This window comes from Anthonomus grandis, chromosome 9 (genome assembly GCF_022605725.1).
Source record: "Anthonomus grandis grandis chromosome 9, icAntGran1.3, whole genome shotgun sequence".
NCBI lineage: Eukaryota > Metazoa > Arthropoda > Insecta > Coleoptera > Curculionidae > Anthonomus > Anthonomus grandis.
Genome location: NC_065554.1, coordinates 11,169,838 through 11,196,691, shown reverse-complemented (window position 1 = coordinate 11,196,691; position 26,854 = coordinate 11,169,838). Strand labels below are relative to the sequence as shown.

Genomic DNA, 26,854 nt, shown 5'->3' with positions numbered 1-26,854 from the left:
TGGTCGGATAATCATGGCAGTGAAGGCCTGCTCAAGTTTAAGTAGTATATAAATAAAGTTAAATGGAAGTCTCTTTGTGTAAATATCTCTTGTAAGGGTATACTCTTAATATTAAATTTCAAAGAATTTATTAAGACCCATAAGCACGTCACTATTACCATTTGTTATTGTCCATTTATTATTTGTAGGTGGTTGTTTTTTTGGAATATTTTTATTAGGTCTACAGATAATGTCAAAAAACTATAAATCAATTTTTCTTGATTTATAGTTTGAGTTTTCTCGTTCTAATTAACTTTACAAGTCCAATAGCCAACAGCAGCTTTATAGATTTTAACTAAACTTTTTTGTTTTATTTTACAATAAAAGTAATTTTCTTAAAGAGAGTTGGGGTGAATTTTGTTGTCTGAAACTTAAGAGGTCGCAATGGTGAGAATGAGTGCAAATCAATAATTCTCATAATATTCCAACATATCTTGCCACCTCTGACTAACTGCATAATTACAGAGACAAGGTTTTTTCCCTTTGCTTTTTCTTCTGCAGGATTTAGATCTATAGTTGTAGAGATAAAGTTTACAATTGGTTTACTATGGTTGTGGTTCTCCATAGACTGGTATTAATTATTACTTTCTTGAGGAATGTAGGTCAATAGTAAAATAGAAATGTGAGTCAGGTTAGTTAATATACAGTGCTTTCATGATTTCATTTCAAAACGAACCACCCTTAATAACTTAGAACACGTCAAGCTAAATATACAGGAGGACGTCTAATTTATTTCTCAAATTAGACGTCAAAAAAAATTAAATCGATTTACGTACTAGCGAATAGTTGGCTGAAATGTCGAGTAATAATGAATATTTTATCGACGTTGTACTTTGGTATGTCAAATGGCTATTCTATAGTGAGATACATCATTTTAATGAGCATACCACCCAACAGTGTATCAGAAATGTAAGTTTATAGACTTATAAACAGTAAGGGTGTAAAAAGGTGTTTAAAAAATAAACCATTTAATCAGTTCACAGGATTTATTTTATTAAGTGCTCAAAATATGCTACGTTATTCGCGAGACAATAATAAAGTCATTGGCAAGTGTTTGTCCGCTATAAACATTCGCAGGTAATTTGATGCTTTAAATCATGAATATTTTCAGGTAGGGTTTTATACACTTTTTAAATACACCCAAAGGAAAAAATCTAGTGGTGTTAAGTCTGGCGACCGAGCGGGCCATTCAATTGCACTGCTGCCAATCCACATACCTGGAAATTGTTCATTAAGTTTATAAACAGTTTATTCGTATTCATTACCATACACTTTTACTGGGCAATCGCTTAAACCTGCATCAATTTTTTTGGCGAAGTAAGATGGAAAATTGTTATAATTGCCATTTAGAATAATGTGTGACATTATGAGACATACACATTTGACCTACCAAAGTTTAAGTTGATAAAAGGTCTTTTATTACCACACATTTTTGCTTACTATTCGCTTATACGTCAACTGATTTTGTTTTTTTTACAGTTTGGTTAGATAGGAGATTGCATGCCCTTTAAAATTATGTATCATACTATAGACTATTCAGTTAAAATACAAAAGGTTGAGGTCGATAAAGTATCCATTATTCCCAGACATTTTTGGTCATTATTCGCTGGGACGTTAACCCATTTAATTTTTTTGGCACTATTGAATTGACAGCATGCTGCTTACAATGATGTGTCACACGTGGGGGTTCCTATTTGACATATCAAAGTCAGTTAGCTGGAAGTGAGGAGGTGATTGACAGAACACGAAATTATTAAGTGTGGTTCGTTTTGAAATAAAAGCACTGCATATAAATTGTTATTAAATTAAACATTTTGACATATATAATTATCATAACCACAGATTTATTTATTTATGACTGTCATAAATGTTATTCCGGGAAGAACTTCTGCCTGGCTTCTTTCCCCAATAGAATGGAATACATTTGTTTAATTCTGCCGATGGAGAGTTCTGGTGGATAATATTGGTTTAATCGAAGGACCACAGCTTATATGGCGCCAGACCATTAGCATAATAGATCAAACAAGTCGTACAACAGAAAATATGTTCATTTATTGGCACATATTAAAGAATGGCAGATGGAACAATTTACAGTTTGATAGTTGTGGAATATAGACTTCCTTAATATCTATGATGATGTGTACTTATTCAAACCTTATTTAAACTCCCTTTTTCTTCTTTATATGGAACATAACTTACTTCTTCCAAATAAATAGCAGTACTACTTTTAGTCTAAAAAACCGACAGAAGCGAAAACTGAAGTCAATTATGTTTGTAAGTAACGCAACAGCCTCAAGGTATCTAGGTTCCAACTGATTTTCAAAGTATAAGAGCATTTATGGACCTTCACTAGGTCACTAGGAGTGTAAAGAGTATTGTAAATTATCACGAGATGTTAAAGGTTATGGACCTACAGCTGGTCATCAAGAGTCTCGAGAGAAAGAGAGACATGCCCATCTGGGGTTTAAGGGTTAATGGGGAATAGGGGTACCTCATGAATAACTTCTCACTTCGACCGCGATTATGAATCAATGTAAACATCACATCTCGGTAATAACGACTCAAATCAAGTCTGTAGTGGAACTCTTGGACCTGCAATTGGTCACCATGACTCTGGAGATAGAGAGTGATAGACCTATTTTAGGATATAAGGCATAATAATCAATGGGTATAGTTTGTGAGTAACCATGTAAAGTCCAGTGCACCGATATATTAGAATGGTCACCCGTCAAAACACCAGCATTTTACTTGTCAAACAATGTAAATAGAAGGTGGATGACATTGTTTGGCAGGTGGAATGCTGGTGTTTTGACGGGTGACCATTCTAATATATCGTTGCACTGGACTTTAGCTGCGACTCAACTTACGCACTACACCTATGCGACAACGTCTTAACTGTAATAATTTTTTACTTATTGGGTTTTTAGAAGTGCGTATTAAATACAGATTTCGTCACAAAGGCATAAATGTCTAAGAGCTAAAAGATCAACTGTTATCGTATCTGTATCAATCTTTAGGCATCGATGAAGTTCTTAAAATAGTAGACATAAACATTATAATTAATTCACTTTGATGAAATCAGCGTTGTTTTTCAACAAATATGTTTGAGAATGTTAATAAATCAAATGTGACTATAATAAAAAATATTTATGGTTGTGGCTGGCATACTATTGACATACAACTTGCAACGGATACAACAAAAATTGCACTAGCTTATGAAATAAAGTTCTAGATCAAAAAAGAAAATCAAACATGTTATAATTTCATCTATGAATAGTCGTCGTTCACATGATCAACAGCCTCAGTAAAATCGATGTAAACGATGTTTTTTAGAGGCGGAGAATTTGAAATTGAAATTAAACACAAAATATTTTATTGAATTAATGAATTTGCTTTTATATTAAAGATAATATATATTATTTATATATATATTTAGATATTTTTTGGCTATAACATTTAAATATGATTTTGAGCATGTGATCCCTCTCCGACTGGAGCGTACATGGCCTAATCTAGAGGTCCAATTTTCACACATTCTTTCTAGTACTGCAGACTGTATTTCGGTAATCACCCGTTTAAGTGCCCAAGTGTTTAGGGTTTATCAGCGTATACACCCCCAAAGAAAATAATCTAATGGCGTCAAGTCGCACGAACGAGGTGGCCAGTTTACAGCTCCATTTCTTGAAATTATTCGTTGCTCGAATTACTCTTGCAATAAATTAATTGTTTGACGCGCTGTATGGCATGTGGCACCGTCCTGTTGAAACCACATTTCTACCAATTGAGGCACAACAAAGTAAGTAGGTACGAACCTGATGTTTCTGTATCGCCCACCATTTACTGTAATGTTCTGACCATCAGCATTTCTGAAGACATCAGAACCAATGATTCAACCATAAAGCGCACCAAACGGTGAGTTTTTCTGGATTTTAAGGTGTTTCGACAATAGCTTGTGGATTCTCATCGCCCAAAATTTGGCAATTCTGCTTGTTTACATACCATTTAACCAAAAGTGTGCTTCATCACTGAACAATTTCATATGGAACCGTGGATCAACAGCAATCTTTCCTTCCATCTATTCAGCTAATGTACGGCGCAAAAGATGATCCTGGGGTTTAAGCACCTGGACAAGTTGAATTTTATATGCTCGTATTAAATAAGGTACACGATAAAACACAAGTGATTTAACTTCAATATCGATTATATTTCTTTTACCGTAATTCTAAGCTTTATGCGTGAGAACTTATAAGAACTAACTAAAAACAGTGTTGTTGGCAATATATATTTTTTATACACACAAAGAGCGGGATGACTGCTCCATACACAAAATCTCTTATTCAGCTAGATTAGAAGGCCAGTCATTTAGGAAATCGTTTCCTAAACAATCTTTTATAAACATACACGAATATGCTTTTTGGTTATTAACCAACAGCTCGCAACCTGAGATCTTTCCGCAAAATTTTCCATAAAGTGGATGGACACAAGTTCACTTGTTGAGAACGACGACGAATTGATACAGTTGGATAATTATCAACACTACGCTGTACAGCAGTTATCTCTTCTTGTGTGCCCACTGTACGGTGTCTAACGGGATGCGTATTGTCAATCAGAGTAAAAGTATTGCGAAAACGATGAATAGTTTCTCGAATTAATCGCTCTGAAGAACGATTAGGAGCACCATAAAACTCACGTAATGCCTGATATGTTTCGCGAATTGAATCATGTCTTTCAAAGTAAATTTGAAATTATTGGAAACTCATGATGAATTGCCAAACGAAACTAACCTAAAATAACCCAGAACTGTCAGATCGACTGTCACAAAAACAGTGCTTCCAAATGAAAGTTCTCCGCCTCTAAAAAAAAACTCTTTATATGGAATGAACCACTCCACCAATTTCTAAAACCTGAAGTCATAGCCACTCACTCCAAAACCATTTTGTCACTTTGACCAAATCTTTCTACTGATTACTTTTGTGGAAAATTCGTACTGTTACTTAATTAGGTGAAAATTTATTTTAAAAGACGAAAAACCTTTAAAATATTGGGAATACAGTTTAAAATAGAAATAGATTAGTTTTTGAACCCGTTTATGTAAACGGAAATTATAAAGCTTCCCCTCTTAAATCTAAGAAAAAAATCAAAGAAAATAATATTCTAATGTCAAAACATAGAGAGCAACCAGGCTCAGAACGTCGGATGTATTCAGACTGTTTAATTTGTTAAAAATAGTAAATATAGAAATACAGAAGCTGCTAATGATGTTGGAAAAGTATACTTCGTCAAATTTTGAATAATCGCTTTTTACATTGTTGGACACCTTCTACGATAAATTAAGATAAATTATTTATCAGATGAAGTAGCTACATCAGGGATTATTAATATTAATTACTACAATGAAAGACCGATACGTAAAAAAAAATGGGAGAATTGTTCGTTGCTAAGAAAGAGTCCATTCTGTTTCCTTCATTTGGCACACTTAATTCTTTTTGTCAGATTAATTCGAAAACATAATTTTGCAAACCGCAGTTATAATTTCGTAGTGCATTTTAAAGGCCATTGCTACGCTACTATGCCCCCACGATGTAAAATTTCATATTTTCGAGCGAAAAAATGCACCCATTAAAACGCACTATTATTAACATTATTAAATTAGGAAACGGTAATAAAGCAATAATAATTATTGTGGGTAGCCACCTGTGTTGAAAGGCTTATTTACCATTAGTTCTTGGGCAATGAAAAACCGATAGAAAATTCGACCATATATATAAAAAAAACTAAATGTAGACATAAAATTAACAATTGGTGTATTTGTCAGTAGAATTACAAAAGATTAACGTAATCTTAGGTCTCATTGTTGACTATAATTATTGGTCATTTATATGCAATAGGGAATAGTGCAGGTCATCAAGATAAATTGAGTGGTTGGTTCACATAGTTTATTAAATGAACGTGGATTGCAATTAGAAGAAAATTAATAGGGATTTAACTTTATAAATATGGAAATGTATTACACTTAATTCGTACTAAATTTAACGATATAACTACGATCAGTACATTATAGACAGGGTTACATTAATTAGCAATTAATATATTTTAACATAAGTTTAGAACGTAAATTATTAAAAAGCAAGAAAAAAAATTAAAATATCCCACCTCGTTCTCGTTTGAACTTCCAAATGAAAATATAAATTGGAAACTTATGAGCATTTGTACTGCATAATCAAATGAATATACCTACATCCTTATAGTACAGTCAATTTATCATCTGAAAAGCGTCAAAAATCGGCGAAATCTTGAGTTCCTTACAATATCTTAGTGTAGTTGCGATCCCTCCCCCGTACTTTTTTGAAAAACTCAAAATTTTTTGTAATCGATTTTTTGCGAAAACCGTGTGTTTTAGGGAAAAGTGTCCGAAACAAAACATATTTATAACTCAATTGGCTTCAAAGTAAAAGGTTGCTAAAGTATCATGATTTCGCCTATTTTTGCAAAAAAAAACAGATTGACTGTACTATTAATAGTAGGTACTTTTTTGTCCTTTGACGATTGATGACTGATTTTTGACGTTTTTTAAACAGGGTTGATAAACAGTCAATTTAACTTTGGATAAGGAGAAGGTTTTTTTCATTTCTGATCGCTTGACTATATGAAAGCTTTTTATTTCATGATCTCATCGTTGCCATTCTACAGTATGCTGGTTCTCATAATTCCGCTTTCGAACTACTTTTAACCCTTTAAACGGTAAATTCCTGCACATTCCGAACCATTTCGGGCGGTATTCGACGTATTTCTTGACGGATGCAGTATTTTAAATCATCTAGATTTTCCGGTTGTAAGTATCTCCATAAAAAAAAGTCTAATGGTGTTAGATCGGGTGATCTTGGTGGCCACTCAATAAGACCGCTCCTTATAATCCACCTGTTGGGGAAAGTGTCGTACAAATAACTTCGAACTTTCATAGCAAAATGGGGAGAAGCACCATATTGTTGGAACCAGATATTATGGTGTGGCAAATCCGGACGTTCTATCTCGGAAAAAGGGTCCGAGAGCTGGACTAAATTTGCTGGAAAACTCAGGTATCTCTCACCTATTAAATTTCCTTCAAAGAAGAAAGGCCCCATATTAATGTCACCAACATGGTGCGCGATCCACACGTTTATTTTGCAATTGAATTGTGTATGTCTTTCCCTTATTCAGTGTTTGCGAATTTACATCAGACCAGTACCGATAATTCTGGGCTAAATGCCCAGTCACTATTCAAGCAGAAAGTGGCTTCATCGGAAAAAAATTATTTTCCACTAAATTTGGATTTCTGAAAGACATAATGCCAATTGCCAAAGCTCACAAAATTCAAGGCACCTCTCAAAGGCTTAATCTTGCTAACTGTCGATTGCGATATTGGCGGACGATTGGAGTCTTTTTGATTAAATAACTCATAAACTTCCTGATGCATTCTAACTCGATTACTGTAGCCAATCATCATCAAGAATTCTATGCGCTGTGTCTCAGTAAGCCGCATACTAATGTAATTTAGTGTTAAAAAAACGAAAATAGCCTGAAAAACTAGTGAAACGTTATCAAAATACACACAGAACTGTCAACGATAATAACTATTGACATTAATTATTATTTTGTTTCCCGCGTCATAAATCCAAACCCTACTATGGAACTATTTGGAGAATATTGAATTTTCAACTTCTAAATCAAAATAACTTGCAATTTGAAAAAAGAAACTTTTCTTATCACAGCTTTTTTGAGACACCTTGTATAATTTTTTTTTGCAAAATATGCCTCTGAAAATAAATAAAATCGACAGGTCTGAGCGATTAAAGGGCCAAGAATTAACATGAAGGCTAATTAAGTGCAGTTTCACAAAGTTAAAATTAGTCTTACAAAGAGTATAAAAATAGCATTGTAAAGATGGTTAAAGAACAATGATACTAGATCACATGCTATTGATGCTTAATGAAAAGGATCAATAATTTAGGCCTGACAATAAACATCAAATCAAAGTTCACAAATTATATTACTTTTTCTTTAAGCAAAGGATTCGCTAAGATAAAAATACTCTAATAGCATTAATTCTATATTTCAAAAAAGACTAAATGATCCATATGTTCTTTAACTGCCTGGAAAAAAATTAAAACCCTCTAATAAATGACTTGAGAATTTTTTTCTTCCTCAGGTGCCTAAAATTATTTTACTCATTGTATAATTCTCAAAAAATCTCTTTTTTCTTCAATAAAAAAAAAAAAAACAAAACAAAAAATGAATAAAAACCTGTTTTTTAATGACTTTGATGGAAAAAACAATACCTTAATCAATTCATTTCAGGCAATTAAATAGATTAAGGTTAAAGAATAAATACATATATTTTTATTTTTTAACAAACATATTTAAAATTTAAAAAAACTGAGAGGCAAATAAAAAATTGAAAACCTTTAATAAATAGCTTCAATTATTCGAAAATGTATACTATACATCTTTTTCCTTACACTGTTTCGTTTTGTGTGTATGATGTCATTTTCAAACATGTACATTCTTTTTTAATTTAACCTATCTTTTGTAATTTTACATTACGCTATTCCCTTATTTATTTTTACTAATGTTTTTTTTTCTTTATCTCCTACTTTTCTCAACTTTCTTCTTCTTCCGGGCTCTCTTTTATTTAATCGATCGGCCCTATCGATCTTTATTTCTCATAACATGTCCCAGATTTTTTTCTTTCTAAATGGTGTATATTACTTCTAGATCTTTTTTTATTCTTCTTCGCACCTCTATGTTTGTGATGTGAGCTGTCCATGGTATTCTGAGCATTCTCCTATCAGCCACATCTTAAATGATTCTCTATTTTTAGTGATGGCCTTTGTGAGTGTCCAGGATTCTTACCATACAATAAAACAGAAAAGATTAGCATCTTTAGTGCCTTACTTTCGTTTTGAGATATATGTTGTGACTTTTAAAGATTTTAGAACTTTAAGAAACATTTTCTTTCTTGTGCACTGCCCCATTATTCATTTATGATGGTTCCAAGGTAGCAATATTGTTGAACACGTTTAATTCGAGTTCCGTCGACATATTATGGGTGATGTCCATTTATATCAATTTTGCTGATGATCATTTATTTTATTATCCATTAGCCTTTGCAGTGCTTCGAAGCTATCTGCTATAACCATGGTATCGTAGGCGTATCGAATATTATTTAGTCTGACTCATTTCAAAAGGATACTTTCTTCTGCTCCATTAAAGGGCTTCGTTGAACTTCTTTGTATTACTTTCTTTTTTCTTACTACTAGGAAATATTAAATTATTACATCTAATTATATTTTATATACATATTTTATATGTTTCAGAACTATGGGATCAAACTTCTGGAGGTTGTTCAGTGCAACAGAAGAATCCATTTGAGTATAGGAACCCATGTCCGAAAATGCGTCACTACGCCACTACGGCTCTAAGACGCGTTAAAATTTATAAAAAACACTAATTACCTAAATAGGATCTACTGCATTTATTTTTAATTTTTGTACATGATACTATAACAACAATTGTTTATAATCAACGTTTATCAAAGTCAACTCTCAATGTCATGTTTAAAAATTTTATAGCTTACACATTTATTGCTAATGGAAAACTTTACCAATCAAGAATTGGCGGATATGCGTTTGGCATATGGAACAACAAACTGCAATGCACGAGCAGCATCGCGGTTGTATCATGAACGTTATCCCGAACGACAGCATCTTGGATACAAAAAGTTTATTGCGGTTATTATCGGCGGCTCGCTGAGACAGGCATGTTTAAGACCAAGATGCATGATACTGGTGTTGCTCGAACCGTAAGAACGGTCGAATTTGAAGAAGAGGTGCTTCAGCGAGTTGCCGATGAACCATCAAATAGCACACGTGACGTCGCTAAGAATATGAATACGAGTAACGCTTCTATTTGGCGGGTACTACACGAGCAACAACTCCATCCTTACCACTTCCAGAAAGTTCAAGGTTTGACTGCAGCCGATTATCATCCTAGAGTTCAATTTTGTCGGTGGCTTCTGGATCACATCATTGCACAACCAAATTTTTTGCGATATGTTTTGTGCACCGATGAAGCTTTTTTCACAAGAGATGGTATTTTTAATAGTAGGAATAGCCATGTTTGGGACGAAGAAAATCCTTATGCAATTTTTCCAAGAAAACATCAGAATCGTTGGTCTGTCAACGTATGAGCAGGCATTATTGATAATTATTTAATTGGGCCATACCTTCTACCGGAACGGTTAACAGGACCTATTTATCTGCGTTTCTTGGAGGAAGTTCTCCCAGAACTCCTTGAAAGTGTTCCACTAAACGTTAGACAGCAAATGTGGTTTCAGCATGATGGAGCGCCGGCTCACTTTGCTGTACAAGTACGCGAGTATTTGGCTCAGCGGTTTGGGCACCGTTGGACTGCCAGAGGTGGAGCAGTTTCTTGGCCTCCTAGGTCACCCGATTTAACGTCGCTCGATTTTTTCTTGTGGGGACATGTAAAGTCTTTAGTCTACGAAACTCCAGTAGAATCAGAGCTAGACTTAATTGGACGAATAACAGCATCATTTGAAATCATTCAAAACGAGGATCAAATTTTTAGTGTAGTCCGCCGAAATCATGTGCGGCGTTTAAATCGGTGTATTGAGGTTGGAGGAAGACATTTTGAACAATTGTTGTGATGGTATCATATACAAAAGGTAAAAATAAATGCATCAGATCCTATTTAGGTAATTAATATTTTTTCTAAATTTAAACGCGTATTAGGGCCGTAGTGGCGTAGTGCCACATTTCCGGACATGGGTTCCTATACTCAAATGGATTCTACTGTTGCACTGAACAACCCCTAGAAGTTTGATCCCATAGTTCTGAAATACCCTGTATTTAAATACTATGAGTATTATTATTTAAAATATGAAGTATAGTTAATCTGGTATTCGAAATTAAAAAAATCGGTATAGCCTTTATTTTTGTCAGACGTTAGTGCTCTACAAAGCTCAAAAAAGAAAAGTGATTTTTAGAAAGCTCTGAGTTTGATTTTCCGTCTAAAGTATTAGTCGTTCAGAAACATTTATTAAAAAAAAGGAAAAATAATGAAATTATAGAGATTACCTTCTGGTAAATACAATCTATGGTGAAAAAGTTAAAAGGTGTCATGGAAAACGAAATAAGTTATTTTAAACCATATTCACCGCAAATTTCTCTAACTGTGTTCCTGTTGTTATATAGATTCGCTCTCCAAATGTAAAATGTTGAGAATTTAACTACATATCTTATTTTTTTATAAACGTTTTTGTTAGACTTTTGTCAGAAAATCAAGTTTAGATTTGCCTAAAAAATGGCTATAGAAAAGATACATATTTCCGTTTCTTTAATATTTTTCCTTATTTAAAGTCAGTCTTTTTTTCCTTATTAAGTGTCAGAATTTTAAACTTTGCGAAGAGTGGCATAGAAGAGTTCACGGTGGTTCACGGTGGTTATTGGCTGTATAAAGGGCTTAAATTGAGTTGCAATAAAAAAGTTGAAAAGATTTTGAGCTTATAAGATAAAAATAAATCACATCAAAATTAATCAGATATCAAAAATTAATTTTCTTTGGAAATGCCCGTTATTTAAAATAGCACCCTGATTAATGCATAAAATTAAAAGCATCACAATATAGACAGATTTTAATTTAGTTAAGAAACTAATATTTTTTAAATTAATTTAGAGGGAAATACCACATACCACTGTCAAGCTTAGACTTGACGTCAGACGATATTATTTAATATCATACTGAAATTTTAAGAGGTTAAAATATTCAAAATTGGCTGCTAATTTAAATTTATCAGATACAGTTTTGAATTGGTAATTTTATGGTTTGGTTTAACTGTAAAAACCAATTGGACAAAATTTTTAACATTCTTTAAATCAATTAAAATATTATAATTAAATATCGATTAGGAAAGGAAATTGGTAAACATGGCAAAAACGGAATGTTTCAGGTGTTTATTACTTGAGGTGTAACTTTCAAAAACATGAAAAGTAATTAAGTATAACACTTGGAAATGGCAAAAATTTCAGCAATAAGTGAACTTATGAAGAGATCGTTTCAGAGCTGCATACGTCATTAACCACATAGCATTTTCTAAAAAATAAATCAAATAGGAGATATCAAGGAGATTCCCAATATGAATCGAAGATACTTTATAAAGTAAGCATAACCATTTTGTGACATAATGTGGGAGTGATAAAGTTGAGCAATAAGAACACCAAAACAAGCTTATCTTTCGCACGTGTGAAATACTGAAGTTTTATTTTTTGTTTATTCTGGTAATTTTTCCTTTCAATATTTTTAACAATAATCTTTTTTCTCTTCTAGGCTTACCAAACTTTCAGCTTATTAATAATTTGCTTTTTATATAAAGGTATAAACTATTTTAATCATCTGCCAACAACACTGAGGTTAAACTAGTACATTTTCTAAAAGTAAAGGAGTTAAGGCGTTTTCGGGAAATAACCTGAAACACCAAATTGGCAACACATGACAAATTTATAAAAGGGCTGTTTAGTTATTTTATAGGGCTTTCTTTGTTTGGCGTGAAAGAGGTATTTTTATGAGATTGACTAGAATCTAAACTAATTTCCTATTGTTATGCATTTTAACTTATTTAATCTTTTGTATGTTTATATTAATTATTATATATATTATATTATATTAATTGTTTTCTTTTGTATGCACTATTTTAATTTATATACACTATTTATCTGTCAATATCTATATATTTATTAACTTATTTTTATGCGTAAGAAGTCAATAAATACTGTTTAGAACAGATAGCAAACTAGCAAACAGAACAATACCATCTCGGCGAAATGACAATGGACCAGAACCAATCCCCCCCAATAACCATGGACACTGTACGAAAACAAATAAATGGGGATGCAACAAATTGCACTAAACAAATAGAAACAAGATGGTTAGTCGTAGAAAAAATGTGTCAGGCTAAACTAAAGTCTTCCTAAATGGAGCAGAAGAATTTACTATCAATCGTTAACGAATTGGTATCGTCAAAGATTCTATATATAGAGAATGCTTAGAAGACATTTTGAATCATTTTAAATTCCCAGCTCTTAAGCTTCCAACCAATAGGCTTGGAACTTGGCTTTTTATTGCAAATATAAATTTTATTTCTATATATTACAAATTATTTTTAAGTAGCTCATCAGAGACGTAAATGGCCAAGTACTTAAATGTACACTAGGTTTACCTTGATGGTACTTATTGAAATTCTTTTGTCTCATTGCATTGACTCTTGAACGAAATGATGTTAATAGATTTAGTAGATATTTTTTCATTGTCGTCGTCATTTTAATGGCCATTATGAAAATCAATGTAACACGCTAATGTTAAAATTATAAATATACATATGAAAAAAATAATTCATTTTACTGAAATCAAACATTATTATAGCATTACCGGTCTACACGTGTTAAGTTTGGAAATATTACCATTATGTAGATAGCAATCAAGAATAATTTACTATAAATTAACAAAACATGTACTAATTATTTTCTGTCATTAAAACAAATTTTTAGTATATATTTAAATAAGTGTATAATATGGCATTCGCATATTCGTTAAGTTTCGCTAAAAGACAAACTGCAATCGCTTTAAGGATTCAACATTTTAAGAGTTACTAATAATCATTTTTACATAAAATTATTGTAAATTAGGTTCCATAAGCCCTCTCTACGGTTTGCGTATAATTGTTCATTGCCGTTGTTTGAAATTCACCTGTACTGTAAAAATTAACAAGTCCAAGAATGAAGTTATTTAATATCATTTAATATAGTAAAAAAATTGCAGAAATTTTCTTCAAAATCTAGAATATTACTTTTTCTAATCACTTTTTAATGAGTACAGTGTTGTGGTAATAATAATTTAATTGTCTTTGGGGATTTAATGCATTTTTTCAAGAAATTCATTATTAATCTTCTACAGATTAGTTTCTGCGAAAACTTTTTGGCCAACCCTATTTTTATATTGAAATTGCAAATTATTGTTGAGTAGTTCATCAGAGTATCAGAAACATAAATGACCAAGTACTTAAATGTTTCATACTAAGTTTACCTTGATGATACTTATTGGAATTCCTTTGCCTCATTGTGTTGATTCTTGAACGAGACAACGTTAGTAAGTATTTTTTAAATTGTCGTCATTTTAATCATTATGAAAATTAATGACCTTACGGTAATATAAAAATTATGTAAAAAAAAAATATGAGACGAATAATTAATTTTACTTTAACCGAAAAATATTATAGCATTACTGGTCAGCACGTATTAACTTTGGAAATATTACCATTATGTAGGATTGCAATTAAGAAAAATTAACTATCAATTAACAAAACAAGTACTAATTATTTTCTGTCATTGAAACAAATCTTTACTACATATTTGAATAAGTATATAATTTAGCGTTGGATATCACACCTTCGATAACTTTCGATAAAACGTACAGATACACGGCGTTCGCTTTATTGATCCAACATTCGTTAATCGAATGACCGTTACTAACTATAATTTTTTTAATACGTTCCACAAACCCATTCAATGGTTAGCGAACAATCGTTGCGAGGAACAAGTATGGTAAGGGCATTATGTCCGAGAATGAAGTTATTCAATATTATTTAGCACATTAAAAAATTAACACAAATCAATGAACCAAATAAGAACCGAAGTGAACAGCAACCTCTATTTGGATACACGACATTAGATTGAAGGCCGAGTACGTATGTTTAATCAAAGTCCAATAAACGAGCAATATCGTACGCCAAATTTCGTTCATTGTGATTCGTTAAATTGGTTTGTTTGCACATTAGGTTTTAACGCATGAACCAACGTTGTTTGACTTAAACGCCACCAAACTGTTGGAATATTAAAGGGATTTCACGAGTAAGGTATTAATCTATACCTGTTGTCTAACTTTGCACAAATAAAAGTTGCCTTCCCAAAACTAAGCTAAACCCTCATTCGATCCCCTTTGTTAATGCAAGGAAGTCTTCTCGAATTCTATCGAAAACTAGCCATGTCTGGAAAATATTAATAAAATTGACATAATCGTTGTTTCAATAATCGTTGAATGAACTAACTATCAACTATCGTTAGCCCGAAGGCCAACATTAATATATGCCGAATATATCCAATTTAGTTGAACATACTTCGTTGAGCCTCCCAAAGAGCCTGGACGTAAGTAGTAAATAACTGATATGGAATCACTACAGATTAATGTTAGCTCGAAGGCCAAATTTGTATGTTTCATCAAAGTTCAACCGTATCGAAAGCCAAATTTAACTAAAGTAACCTAAGTAAACCTGTTAAACCAAAAAAATATTGATACTGACTTATCCAGCAATGTTGGAAAAACCGGAAAGGATTAACCGAAATTAACGAACGAGGTGTATATATGTGTGTTATATAATTTCACGAGTCACAAACGTTAATTCCACTGAATGAATTTAGCATATTAATTTCACTAAAGGCCAACGATATGAATCTACTCTCGTCCATTGTCCTTAATACAAAAACAAGTTTTTTGCAGCGGTTTCGAAGACCAATAGTGTCTAATATATTAAATGAATTAACGAAAATTGATGAACCATATGTGGACGCAGGTGGTCAGTAACCATTATATAAATTGACGACCAATGAACCTTAGTCTATGGTCGAGTATACAGGTTGGCGAATAGAAGACTACACATAGGCATTATAAATGGCAACTTCTGGCAATGTCTGATTTGCTATTTTCGGAGGGCACAATCAGTTGACCTCATTTTGCTGTGTGATTACATACTGCCCTGTTGAGTCTCAAAGCGCCATTTTAATTTTTTCAAATATTTATCATTATGGCTGTTTATACCCCTTACGAAAAGGTTCAATTGAATGGTTTTATGGAGGTAATTCGGCAGTACAATGCAAGGATTTATTCTCAGTAAATTGTGAAAATAGACCGATTCCTTATGCTAAAACTATTTCAAATGTCGTGTCAAATTTTAAGACATTATCTGGCCTCCAAGAATGTAGAAATTGTCACATCCAAGCTCAGGAAACACCTATTGAAAGAGACTAGGGAATAGACCGGTGGGAAGAAATGGATTGTAGTGCTTTAGTTTTGGATGTACCATAAAATTGTGACGAGTATTTGGAAAAAACATGAATACATATGTTTTAAATATTCCAAAACAAACGAGGTGTGAACAAACAAAACAACATTGTGAAACCATGATGAAAAAGGTAAATACAAATAAAAATGTCTCAGAAAATATTTTGTTTTCAGATGAGTCCTCTTCTCCATTGCATGATAAACACAATCCGTTCGTTGTTCGTTAGTGGTCTCAGGAAAACGAGCACAGAAGTTTCAAGTTCTGTAATCAGTATCCTCAAAAGTTTAATGTTTGGGCTGGTATTTTGGGCGACCATATTATTGGGATATTTTTCATTGATGGTTCTTCCTGATTTGAAGTTCTTCCTGCCGTTTAACTCCTCCCTGATATAGACCTGGGATTTTTAGACGGCCATTTTGTTGAAAATAGACTGCTATTTTCAACAAAATGGCCGTCCTGTTCATAATGCGGTTACAGTAAAAAAAATTTTAACAAATACTTTTCTGAACCGCTTTATTAGTGGGACTGTAATAAATGGCCTTCAAGATCTCCCGAGTTGTCACCAAATGACTTTTATTTGTGGGATTACCTTAAGGAGACTATTTGTAAACATCATAATAGTAGACCAACGAATTTAGAGAAGTTAAGAAACAAAATTCTTAAATCTGCCAATTCAATTTTACCTCAAGCTCTTTTGGAACTAAGAAACAACTTTTACGACAGGCTAACCTTTTGTTTAGCTATAGAATGAGGTCTTTTTGAGCCTTTTCTTTAAAGAATTATTTGTTAGGTTTATCATTTAGTGTATTATTTTCTGTTTTTTTATAATGTTTACATTTTATTTTAAATAGGGTTTATATTTTATTTTAATAAGAACCACGCTTACATTTTCAATATGCAATGCACAGCATGAAAAAAACGTAATTACGAATCTACGCAGGTTTTACACATGTAATTCCTGCATTAGCAAAATATTATACCAATGCGGCGTAATGTTTTTTTTTTAAATTTTGAACTAATCGAGCTCGAACCTCGAATACCAGCGTACTATCGCGGCGGCAACATTGCAACATCTCGTCTGTTAGGAACTTTATATGTGTAGTGATCCATTCGCCAATCTGTGTATATTTCATCGAAAACTAATGAATTTCCGGTATCAAACCGAACGTTCGATGACACTGACTGAAAACCCGACAGAGTGTAGTATATTAAAGGTTTAAGGAATTTATCGAAATGTTGGCTCCATTCAGCAGATCTAGTATCTTCGCTGCATTAACTCTCCTTTCATTATCGCAAGAATGAATATTTGTTGGCATTTGATCAACAACCATAAGGCACAAACATAAAAGAAATTAACAAACTAGGTACAGAGATGGTAATCAATAACTGTTATGTAGATTAAGATATGTTTTCTAAGATCAGTTGCTGGTACGGGATCGTATTCTGTTCTAAGCCTCCTGAAAGTTATGTCCAACTCATCCAGATTTGGAGAGCGGAAAACTTTATTTGTCCTTTTATATTTACCTACAAGTTTCCGGGCGGTTTACGTCAGGGATTCAGCAAAGTCAATCCAGAACATCGACAATTTATGAAGTGAATTCTGGTTGCCCATACATATACCCAGCTTAGCAGAGGCCCGCTGGCAAGCCTGTACGGTTTGACTTGGGGGGTTTACGGTTGGTTCCCTATAGGCCAAGGTTGTGTTGGTAGGGGGTGGGTCTTGAAAGGTAGTTCAATGAACTAACTGAACCCACTAACCTACCAACATACCCAGTGTGTAGGGATAGTGGAAATAAATAGTTTTTTCAATAAAAAGTTTGCTCAAAAAAAAGATAACACAGTTTATTGGTACCCGGTGCTTCTTTTCCCTGTGGTTCTGGAATCGACTTGATATTTTTCGATTTGCCCCTTTGTACCCCCTGTAGGTAACTCCGCTACAATGTGTGAGATGAGTTCAGTGAATTTCAATAGTTAAAAAAATTAGCTGATTTCTTACATTACACAATTGAAATTTTAACAGAAATAAATCAAATTAGGAAAAAACGAAAGGAATTAATTTAATGTAATATCGGTGGTACTCACCTCGCCTGTGGTTGACTCCTTCTTAATTTACAAAAAGAAGCTCAAAAATATGAGCCGGCACAAAAAATGGCTTAAGCCAGCTGGACCGGTCGGCTGTTCAGATCAGAAAGAAAGCCAAACGTGGTCTCTTCAACAAAGGAACCCACACGTAGATTCAACAGAACTCAAGTCCGGCGAATCTACAATGTTGTGAAAACAAAGCTTGGGTTTTCAAGCTTATTAAAAATACAGTAATTCCATCTGATCTGACTACCTGCCCGCAATCTGTCAACCTGACATGCCTGCCGATAAGCTCATAAGCAATGAGCTCCACTGACATGAAATACAAAAGTATAGTGAAATTTTCAGAGACATTCCGAAGCATGGGCAACCTGCACTCTGTTAAGTAAGAGAGAGAAAAGCTTAATTTCGTCATATTACTTAGTTATACTTATTATGTAAAATTACAAATAATATTGTTAACGAAAAGTATAAAATAACGGTGAATAGCATAAGATTCCAAGTAAGTTCCTGTATATACAGGATAATAAAATACCTACAAAATTATATTATCGTAAGGTCATACAATTCAGGTAATTCATAATACAAAATTAATAGAAATGATAGATATATGAATGATAGCAAAAAAGCATAATTATCTTAACAATGGCCACATTATAATATAGAGAGTAAAGACTTTATACACTATGAGTAAATGGTTGCCTAAAACCATTGTTAAATAGCCAGCAGATAATGCCATCTATGCACACTCTAAGTAAGGGAATGGTACTATCAATTATAAAGTTTCGCCATTTTATGCATTAAAGGGAATATTGAAATTGCTATATATTAAATTATTCAATGTAACATTGACATGTTACAAATTTTTAGTTAAAGCAGCGGTTAATTAACATATAAAATGCTTTAGATAATTATAGTAGGTATTTTTGCTAAATTTGCAACTAGTTGCCAGAAACTTCTCCAGTAGGGTCGTGTCCAGCGTACTTATGCCAAATTATTCTGCTAAATGACATTTTTTAATTCCAGATAAACCATGATGTACAAACCTATTTTCCTAGTTCTATTCTACCTATCCATAACCAAACAACAGTCGATTCTAGAAGGAGTAATCAAAATTATTCAAGAAGGTGAAGATCAAATTTCAGCAGAGCCTCCTGACATTGCAGCATCCAAATTACTGAAAGAATACGACTTCATAGTGGTAGGTGCCGGTACAGCCGGCTGCGTGGTCGCTAATAGACTCAGTGAGAACCCAGATTGGAAGGTACTTCTTGTGGAAGCCGGTATGTTATATAATCTGTGTATGAATAATATAATGATAAAAATAAAAAAGTTCGTAATATTTCATTAAGATGATGCGGATGTTTTTTTAATAATCTTGAAATCGGCAATGATCTGTGGTAATTTGCCTGCAAACCATCATAATAAATCTTTTTTTAGGAAGACCCGAAAATTTCTTAATGGACATGCCAATATTAGCCAACTACCTACAATTCACAGACAGCAATTGGCGATATAAAACAGAACCTAATGGAAGGTCATGTTTGGGTTTTGATGGCCAGAGATGTAACTGGCCTAGAGGCAAAGTTGTTGGTAGATCACTTTAAATGCAATGAATAATGAAATGTTTACTGAATCATTTCGTTTTTTTAGGGGGATCAAGTGTTCTGAATTACATGATCTATACTAGAGGAAACAGACAAGATTTTGACAATTGGGCAGCAATGGGCAATAACGGTTGGTCATTCAAAGATATTCTGCCTTATTATAAGTAAGTATGGGTAATACCCCATTATTTTACTATGGTTTTGCTTTTGCGAGAGTAACAACATAAAGTTTACACTTTGAAAGGATTCTTATTTATGTATTGCTAAAAAAATTTTAAAAAATTAATTAAAAAAGTGCCAAACGTCGTCTGCTTTAATATGACTTAAAAAAAAACTCTTTTAGACTATAAGGCGAAACGTTGCCTAGAAACTTTAAGAATAGTAAGTATTCCACCGTTGCGTATTGCCTCTCATGCTCTAATTGGAGCAGCCAATTTGCACACATGTTTCCTTGTCCTAATAATAAATCTTCAACCACAAAACTGTGACATATGTAATAAACAAATATATCAAATAACCATTGAAAACGTAGTAAATGGCCTTGCTAATAACTTCCTTAATTAAATTGCTTAATAATATTTTGTAATAATGATTAGACTATATTTAGGAATGTTTAGTCGATATTTGTAAGTGGTTTTTGCAATTAAAACAAAGATATTTTTTTCTATAAAAATAACTCATAGAAGACACCAAAAACTCTTTATCTCTCGGTGATGTTCTTTATATGAGCTATTAAATGGCATATTAAATTGTTCTATAATATAGTGCTAAGTCCTTATTTTTAGCACGTATATGATTAATAAAGGTTAAGGTCAATCGTCTTAATAATACATCGATTGCGAAAAAACCAATTAGTAAAACTTCAAAACCGCAACAAAAAGCAGTTCTCCTTTTAAAAATGTCTGCACGTAAGCAAAATTGCGAAACTTTTCTGAAATCGAAATTACTCAGTGAGACAAAATACGGAGGTCATTACGTAAACTATATTCGGCTATTTTTAAGTTCATGGTCTTTCAGAATATTTTTAAATAAATAACAAATGGCATCAGGAAGAAGGTATCCAACAAGATTTATTAAGACCTCGGCGAATTAGTAGAAAAAAACAATAAACATCAATATTTCCTGAATAGTGTAGCCATTATTACTTTATAATACCCTCCCAGAAACCGCTTTTCTAAGTGCATTAGAAAGTTGCAACAAAAAAATAATTTTCTACTAATATTTAATGTCTTTTCTACAGAAAAATCGAAAATTTCACGGTACCAGTACCACACGATCCAAATTATCACAACACTGAGGGCTACTTGGATGTCTCTTACGCCCCCTACCGCACCAAAATTGCAGATGCCATCGTGAATTCCAGTATCCAGTATGGTTTTCCTTACGTGGATTATAATGGACCGACCCAGGTAACCAATAAAATCTACCACTACAGCATTTATTTTTATTATTTCTTAGGTAGGAGTCTCCTATCTTCAACTAAGTTTGCGAGATGGTGTTAGAGAAAGTTCCAGCCGAGCTTACTTGCATCCGATTCGTAGTAGACCCAATTTACATTTAAGCAAATTTACTATGGTGAAGAGAATCGTCATAGGTAAGTGTTTTACAATCTACAAGAAGTCCCAAAATTGTATGAATATTTAGCGAGTGAGATAAATTTCCTCTGGTATTTTCCAGAGAAATATTTTCCTTGGGACTCGTCCATAGTTCCAAATACACATTGGCTTATACGAAATTATTGTGACGATCTTCGCTATACAGGCTACGTGCTCTATGGTCTTTAGTTCTTCTTGAATTGAACTGATTCAAATAGTCATTCAGTCTCATTCTGCTCTGATCCTGAACATTTCACCATTAAATTATCACCATTAATGTTATCTTAGTAATATTTTTTTGAACAATCGAATATGGCAAATATAGTTGTCTTGGTTTTTCGCATAATATTGAAGCTCCTAAACCTTTTGATTTTTGACAAATAATTTTACTTGATAATTGGTCTTCGATTTCTCTTTAAATTAAATCGTTCTGATATTCTACTCTTCTATATCTGGAACTTTATCTTTAAAACGCGTTTGAAAGATATATTATATGGGATCCAATGTTATATCTTTGTATACATCTAAAATTCCTATCAAACTAGATTGACTCATAAGCATTAATCCTAATTCCACTTTTTTCTAAATTACGACAATTCAGAAGAATTTCTATAAATGATGTGGAACTTTTTATTTTATATATTTTCTTTTATATCCAGACAAGTGAGTATTTGCAATTGACCTAGGTTCTGTCTTGTATATGTAATTGTTGGAAGCGCTATTCTGGTGTAGATCCAGTCTTGCATAAGGATAAATGTGTGTGTTAAATGTTTGAATTGTTGTTTCAGTCTAAGTTAGAGTCCAGGATTAGCCTCACAGTTGTCCTACCTTGCAGTATTAAAGATCCCCGGCCCGTATAATTGCCCCACTTTGATAAATAGTAAAAAGAGATAAAAATAATTGTCATTTATAAGTGATTTATAGGATACATGATGTTCTAAAACTTGAGGCAAAAGATTGAACCAAATGTATAATTTTTAATTGAAGAATCTACAACTATTTTTATTAATCTTGAGGTTTGTTCATTTTTTCTGAATACACATCAGCATGGTAAAATTGCTCACCTCAATAGGTAAATCTACCCAACTTCTTGATATTCTTGAGACCAGTTTATTTCTCCCAAATATTTTCCTAATTTTAGTGCTTAGAAGTACTGGTACTTTGTGGAGTCCCGAAATCCATATAAATTATACGAGTTGCATTTTTTTCATCAATTTCAGTTCCATTATAAGTTTCCATACTTCCTTTTTGTTACGTTAGAGTTCGCAAATCCGCTTTCCTTTGCACAATCGAGTATTATAAATATTGCTTGGTTTCTCTCAAAATATTTCAGCTCCCTTATCCTTATTTGATCCGTCACTATACGTCAAAAGGTCTACTGTTCCCCTCTTCTTCTAACTCTTGCCAAATTACATTGACTCCACATTAATCCCAATCTTGTTTTTCACTAAGTTATTAAGTGTAGCGAAATTACAGGAAAGCCTCCATGGATACTGTGGGCCTGGATTTTATGGCATTAGTTGTATTTTAACTATTTTTTCTTTTGCTGTTAACTTCAGGATTATTGGCCACCACTTTAAGGCTGCATTTGTAATGGTTGGTCACACCACTGTACAAACTAGGTACAACCATTGTTGTAGATTCAGCGTACCATTCTGCCCCGAAGCTCCGAGAGCCTGGTTGTCCTGGTTGTCTTGGTTGAGCCTTGGAGTCCACAGATAACCATAATTAAGTTCTGCTAACAGTATGATTGCCCTACCTTTCAAGCAATTTTTTAGACCTGACCAGCTTTTTGTGCAACATCCTCTATAATTTTTACCTTCAAATATTTTGTTAACATTTTAATTGCAGATCCTATTACAAAGCAAACTCAAGGAGTGGAAATAGTAAAAAATGGCCGAACCTACTTTATAAAAGTAAAAAAAGAAGTAATTTCCTCGGCCGGAGCCATTAACTCACCTCAGCTTTTAATGCTTAGTGGAATAGGACCAAAGAAGCATCTTCAGCAACTTGGTAAGTAAAACCAAATGCTTACCTGAAAAAAAAAGATACAACGTATGAAATGTTCTTAATGATAATGGCAATGAAAATAAATTATTTCAGGAACAATTATATTACTTTTAATATAAAAGTAAATTAGCATTTGTAGTAATTAAAATAGGTCACGCAATCATTACCGACGAGAAAAATAGATTACAATAAAATAATTAATAACTTAGCATATTGAATGTTGTTTACGTAGGTATGTCGCTAGATTTTTTAATAAAAAATTTATTTTGTATATATATTAAAATTACACCATCAGAAATCAATCAATTATTTATTTTATACAATTTTGTAAAACAAATTAAGCAATATTTAAATTTACTATAACATAGGTTAAAAAAAAGTAAATAATAGCCATAGTTAAAATATGAATTAAAAATATTATATTGGATTTGAATTTAACGAAAAAATTAATACATTTGATTAATTAATTTAATCCATGATTTTCTTTCACGTAGACTATTAACCACAGTTTTTAAGCCTCTAGAGCAATTTAGTTTCATAATTAAGTATATCTCTAAGAAATATTGAACTGGCTTGATTGACTAAAGATTTCCTGTGAGCTTTTTGACAGTCTTCTATAGAAACAGTCTTCTATGATAACATACCTAACATTCCACAAAAAGTACAGTTAATACAGGTGTCTTAGAAGAAAATGCTTTATATACTCAGTCGCTTAATGTATGCATTTAAATACTCCACAACAATTTCGCATTTAACTAATCATTTACACCATCCAGGATGGTGGATGCAATCCAGATAAGATTCTGAGATGCAATGAACAACACCTATTCCAAAATACAGTGTAATCAACTTATAGCGCAGCAAATCATGGTTTATTCTGTCGAATGCTATGGAGTCCTAATAAATTCTATCTAATGCTATGGAGTCCTAATAAATTCTATCAAGATATCCCTTCCTCTCAAAGAAAGAGCACAGATATTGCTGATAAGCAATTAGATTCATCACCGTTGGCTTGACTTGAACAAACCCATAGTGCTAATCAACAATTGGTTCCCTGCATTTTCAAACAAGTCGGCCATAAACCAGTTTATTCTGAAAGTCCACTGAATTTAAATTCTTGTATAATTAGCAACATCTTGTCTGTTTCCAGATTTGAAAGTAGGTGTCAACCAGGCTTCCAATAACTCTTGAAACTAAATGATAACTGATATAATAAATACTAGTCTTTAAAAACGCTGCTGAAAAGCAGATGATATATTGAGACAACACTCAACACAATTGTATAGATTTTACAAACAATTTGATTCTGGAAATGGTACAGAATCAATTTGTGTAGAATTTCTCTATGCTATTGTGTTTAAACAACTGTGGTTCTATAATCCACAAATTGTGTATCAATTTGATTTATTTTATTGTATGTATAGTACACTATTTGTGTACTTAAATTCGACAATATTTTATATTTATTTAATATAATTGTTCAGTAAAAAAGCACAATGTGTGCATTTTAAATACACACGTTAGTGTAGTTTGTTTTAACAATATATTTTATTCTCTTTCATTTCAACTATTAAATTTTATTACAAATTGTGTATAATAATACTATATATTGTTTTATAAATTTAAATATAGTGTAGGTTACTTATTTTAGGTTTGTATATCAAATTAACATAAGAACTGGAGTTTTTTATTACAATGTTTTGTATTTATATTCATAAAAATTTAAAAATAATCAATATATTTGTATAAAAAAAATAAACAAATTGTTTAAAAATTTAAAATACATTTTAGAGAATTTCGTCATAAATCTGTGTAATAATAAATTCTAGTGCGCCTGGGAAAAACAGGATAAAAAAAAACTGTTTTTTTATTTTAACAATTTATTTAATTGTATGAAATATTTTCGAAAATTCCACCATTAATACATTAGAGCAATGTATTAAATCTTTTCTTCAATCGTTTCAAACCTAAGTTTTTTCCATAGATATTTTACACTGTCTCCTTTATAGCTCCATGTAAGTTTAGGGGATCTTGGTGGACACGATATTTCTACAGGAGCCTTCCTTCCTATCCAATAAAAAAAATCTTAATTATTTGTTTTAATATTAATAGCCTAGGTAATTTTTAGGAAATTTTTAAAATTTAATTTTAAAAGGTTTTTAGTTTGTTGATAATAGTTTAGTTACCATAGAGAGTGTGAGAGCTAGTGGCTGCCCACAGTGAGTAGGTATATGTAGGTATAGGTGTTCACATTTCCTTACAATACTACTACAGGACTTGAAAAGGACGGTACAGGACTGTCAGACAGTGCTATGATTAAGTAGATACCATTTTGTAATACAAATTGAAATACAAATGCAATAAAGGTTACAAATTTAACCGACCTCTACATTAAAATTGGATATTCTATAAGTAAAGTTATCAGTTATCACTGAACAGCTACCTGTCTAAACATCAAAATATCCAGTAAATTCCAAAGTATACAATAAATGCAAAAAAAAATATGGTGCTTACCTAATTACCTATCTACAAACTGCTCCTGGAGTTGGTCCAATAAACCCCACTCCTTAAGTTTATCTTCAACGAATATATCCATTTTTTTCTTATGCAATTTTAACACTTAACAAAACGAAAAAACCTTAAAACAAATTAATGCAAGCCGATTGATTGAAGGACTGAAAAATGAACAGTTGAACACCTGTGGCACTGGGAATTATAGCAATGCTGCCATCAAATGTATCTTAAAGATTACACCGCCTATTAAAAAAGTTACGTTTCCTTTTTCCCTACGCGTGTTATTATCACGATATTATTTAAATAAATAAAATTAGAACTTATGATGATTGGGCTTATTTTTAAATATCCTATTAAATTATTTTCAATTAACAACGTTATATCGACTGCAAATTTTGATGCATATTTTTACAACTGTTTAATATTGAATCTGGCAACATTGACGCTAACAACGAAGTTCTAGCGGCAAAGGCAAGGGCGTCGGGCGCGTCCTCCTTTATACACAATTGTGTATTATAACTACACAATACATAGTTTAAAATTCTATAATTGTGAAGGGCTATTAGCAAGAATCTTTTTTATTCTACACAATTGTGAATAAAATCAAAACAAGCCAGAATAAAAAAATAATTAAAAATTGTAGTAAAAATATACTTGGTTATTAGATTTTTTACCAAACTGCATTGGATTAAAAAAAAAAAATGTGGAATATTTATACACATTATCTTAATAATTAATATCCACTTATATTGTATTAATTTAATATGCAATAATTGTATGAAATATACACATTAAAACATATACAAAATGCCTGAGAATTTTTATACAGGACTGTGAGA

At 32.3% G+C, this 26,854-nt stretch overlaps 2 protein-coding genes across 2 annotated transcripts in view; one reads left to right on the top strand and one right to left on the bottom strand.

Moving 5' to 3' along the window:
• The window catches only part of LOC126740428 (flotillin-2), a 512,088-nt gene that overhangs the window by 381,682 nt on the left and 103,552 nt on the right, over positions 1 to 26,854 (bottom strand). The window lies entirely within an intron of this gene.
• LOC126740427 (glucose dehydrogenase [FAD, quinone]-like) overlaps positions 1 to 26,854 on the top strand; it is a 41,351-nt gene that overhangs the window by 9,431 nt on the left and 5,066 nt on the right. Inside the window, exons 2-7 of the mRNA XM_050446452.1 lie at positions 19,316 to 19,572; positions 19,730 to 19,882; positions 19,943 to 20,060; positions 21,137 to 21,305; positions 21,355 to 21,490; positions 23,343 to 23,504. Of these exons, the coding sequence (XP_050302409.1) occupies positions 19,323 to 19,572; positions 19,730 to 19,882; positions 19,943 to 20,060; positions 21,137 to 21,305; positions 21,355 to 21,490; positions 23,343 to 23,504 (988 nt within the window). The 5' untranslated portion in view covers positions 19,316 to 19,322. The remainder of the gene's footprint in view (positions 1 to 19,315; positions 19,573 to 19,729; positions 19,883 to 19,942; positions 20,061 to 21,136; positions 21,306 to 21,354; positions 21,491 to 23,342; positions 23,505 to 26,854) is intronic.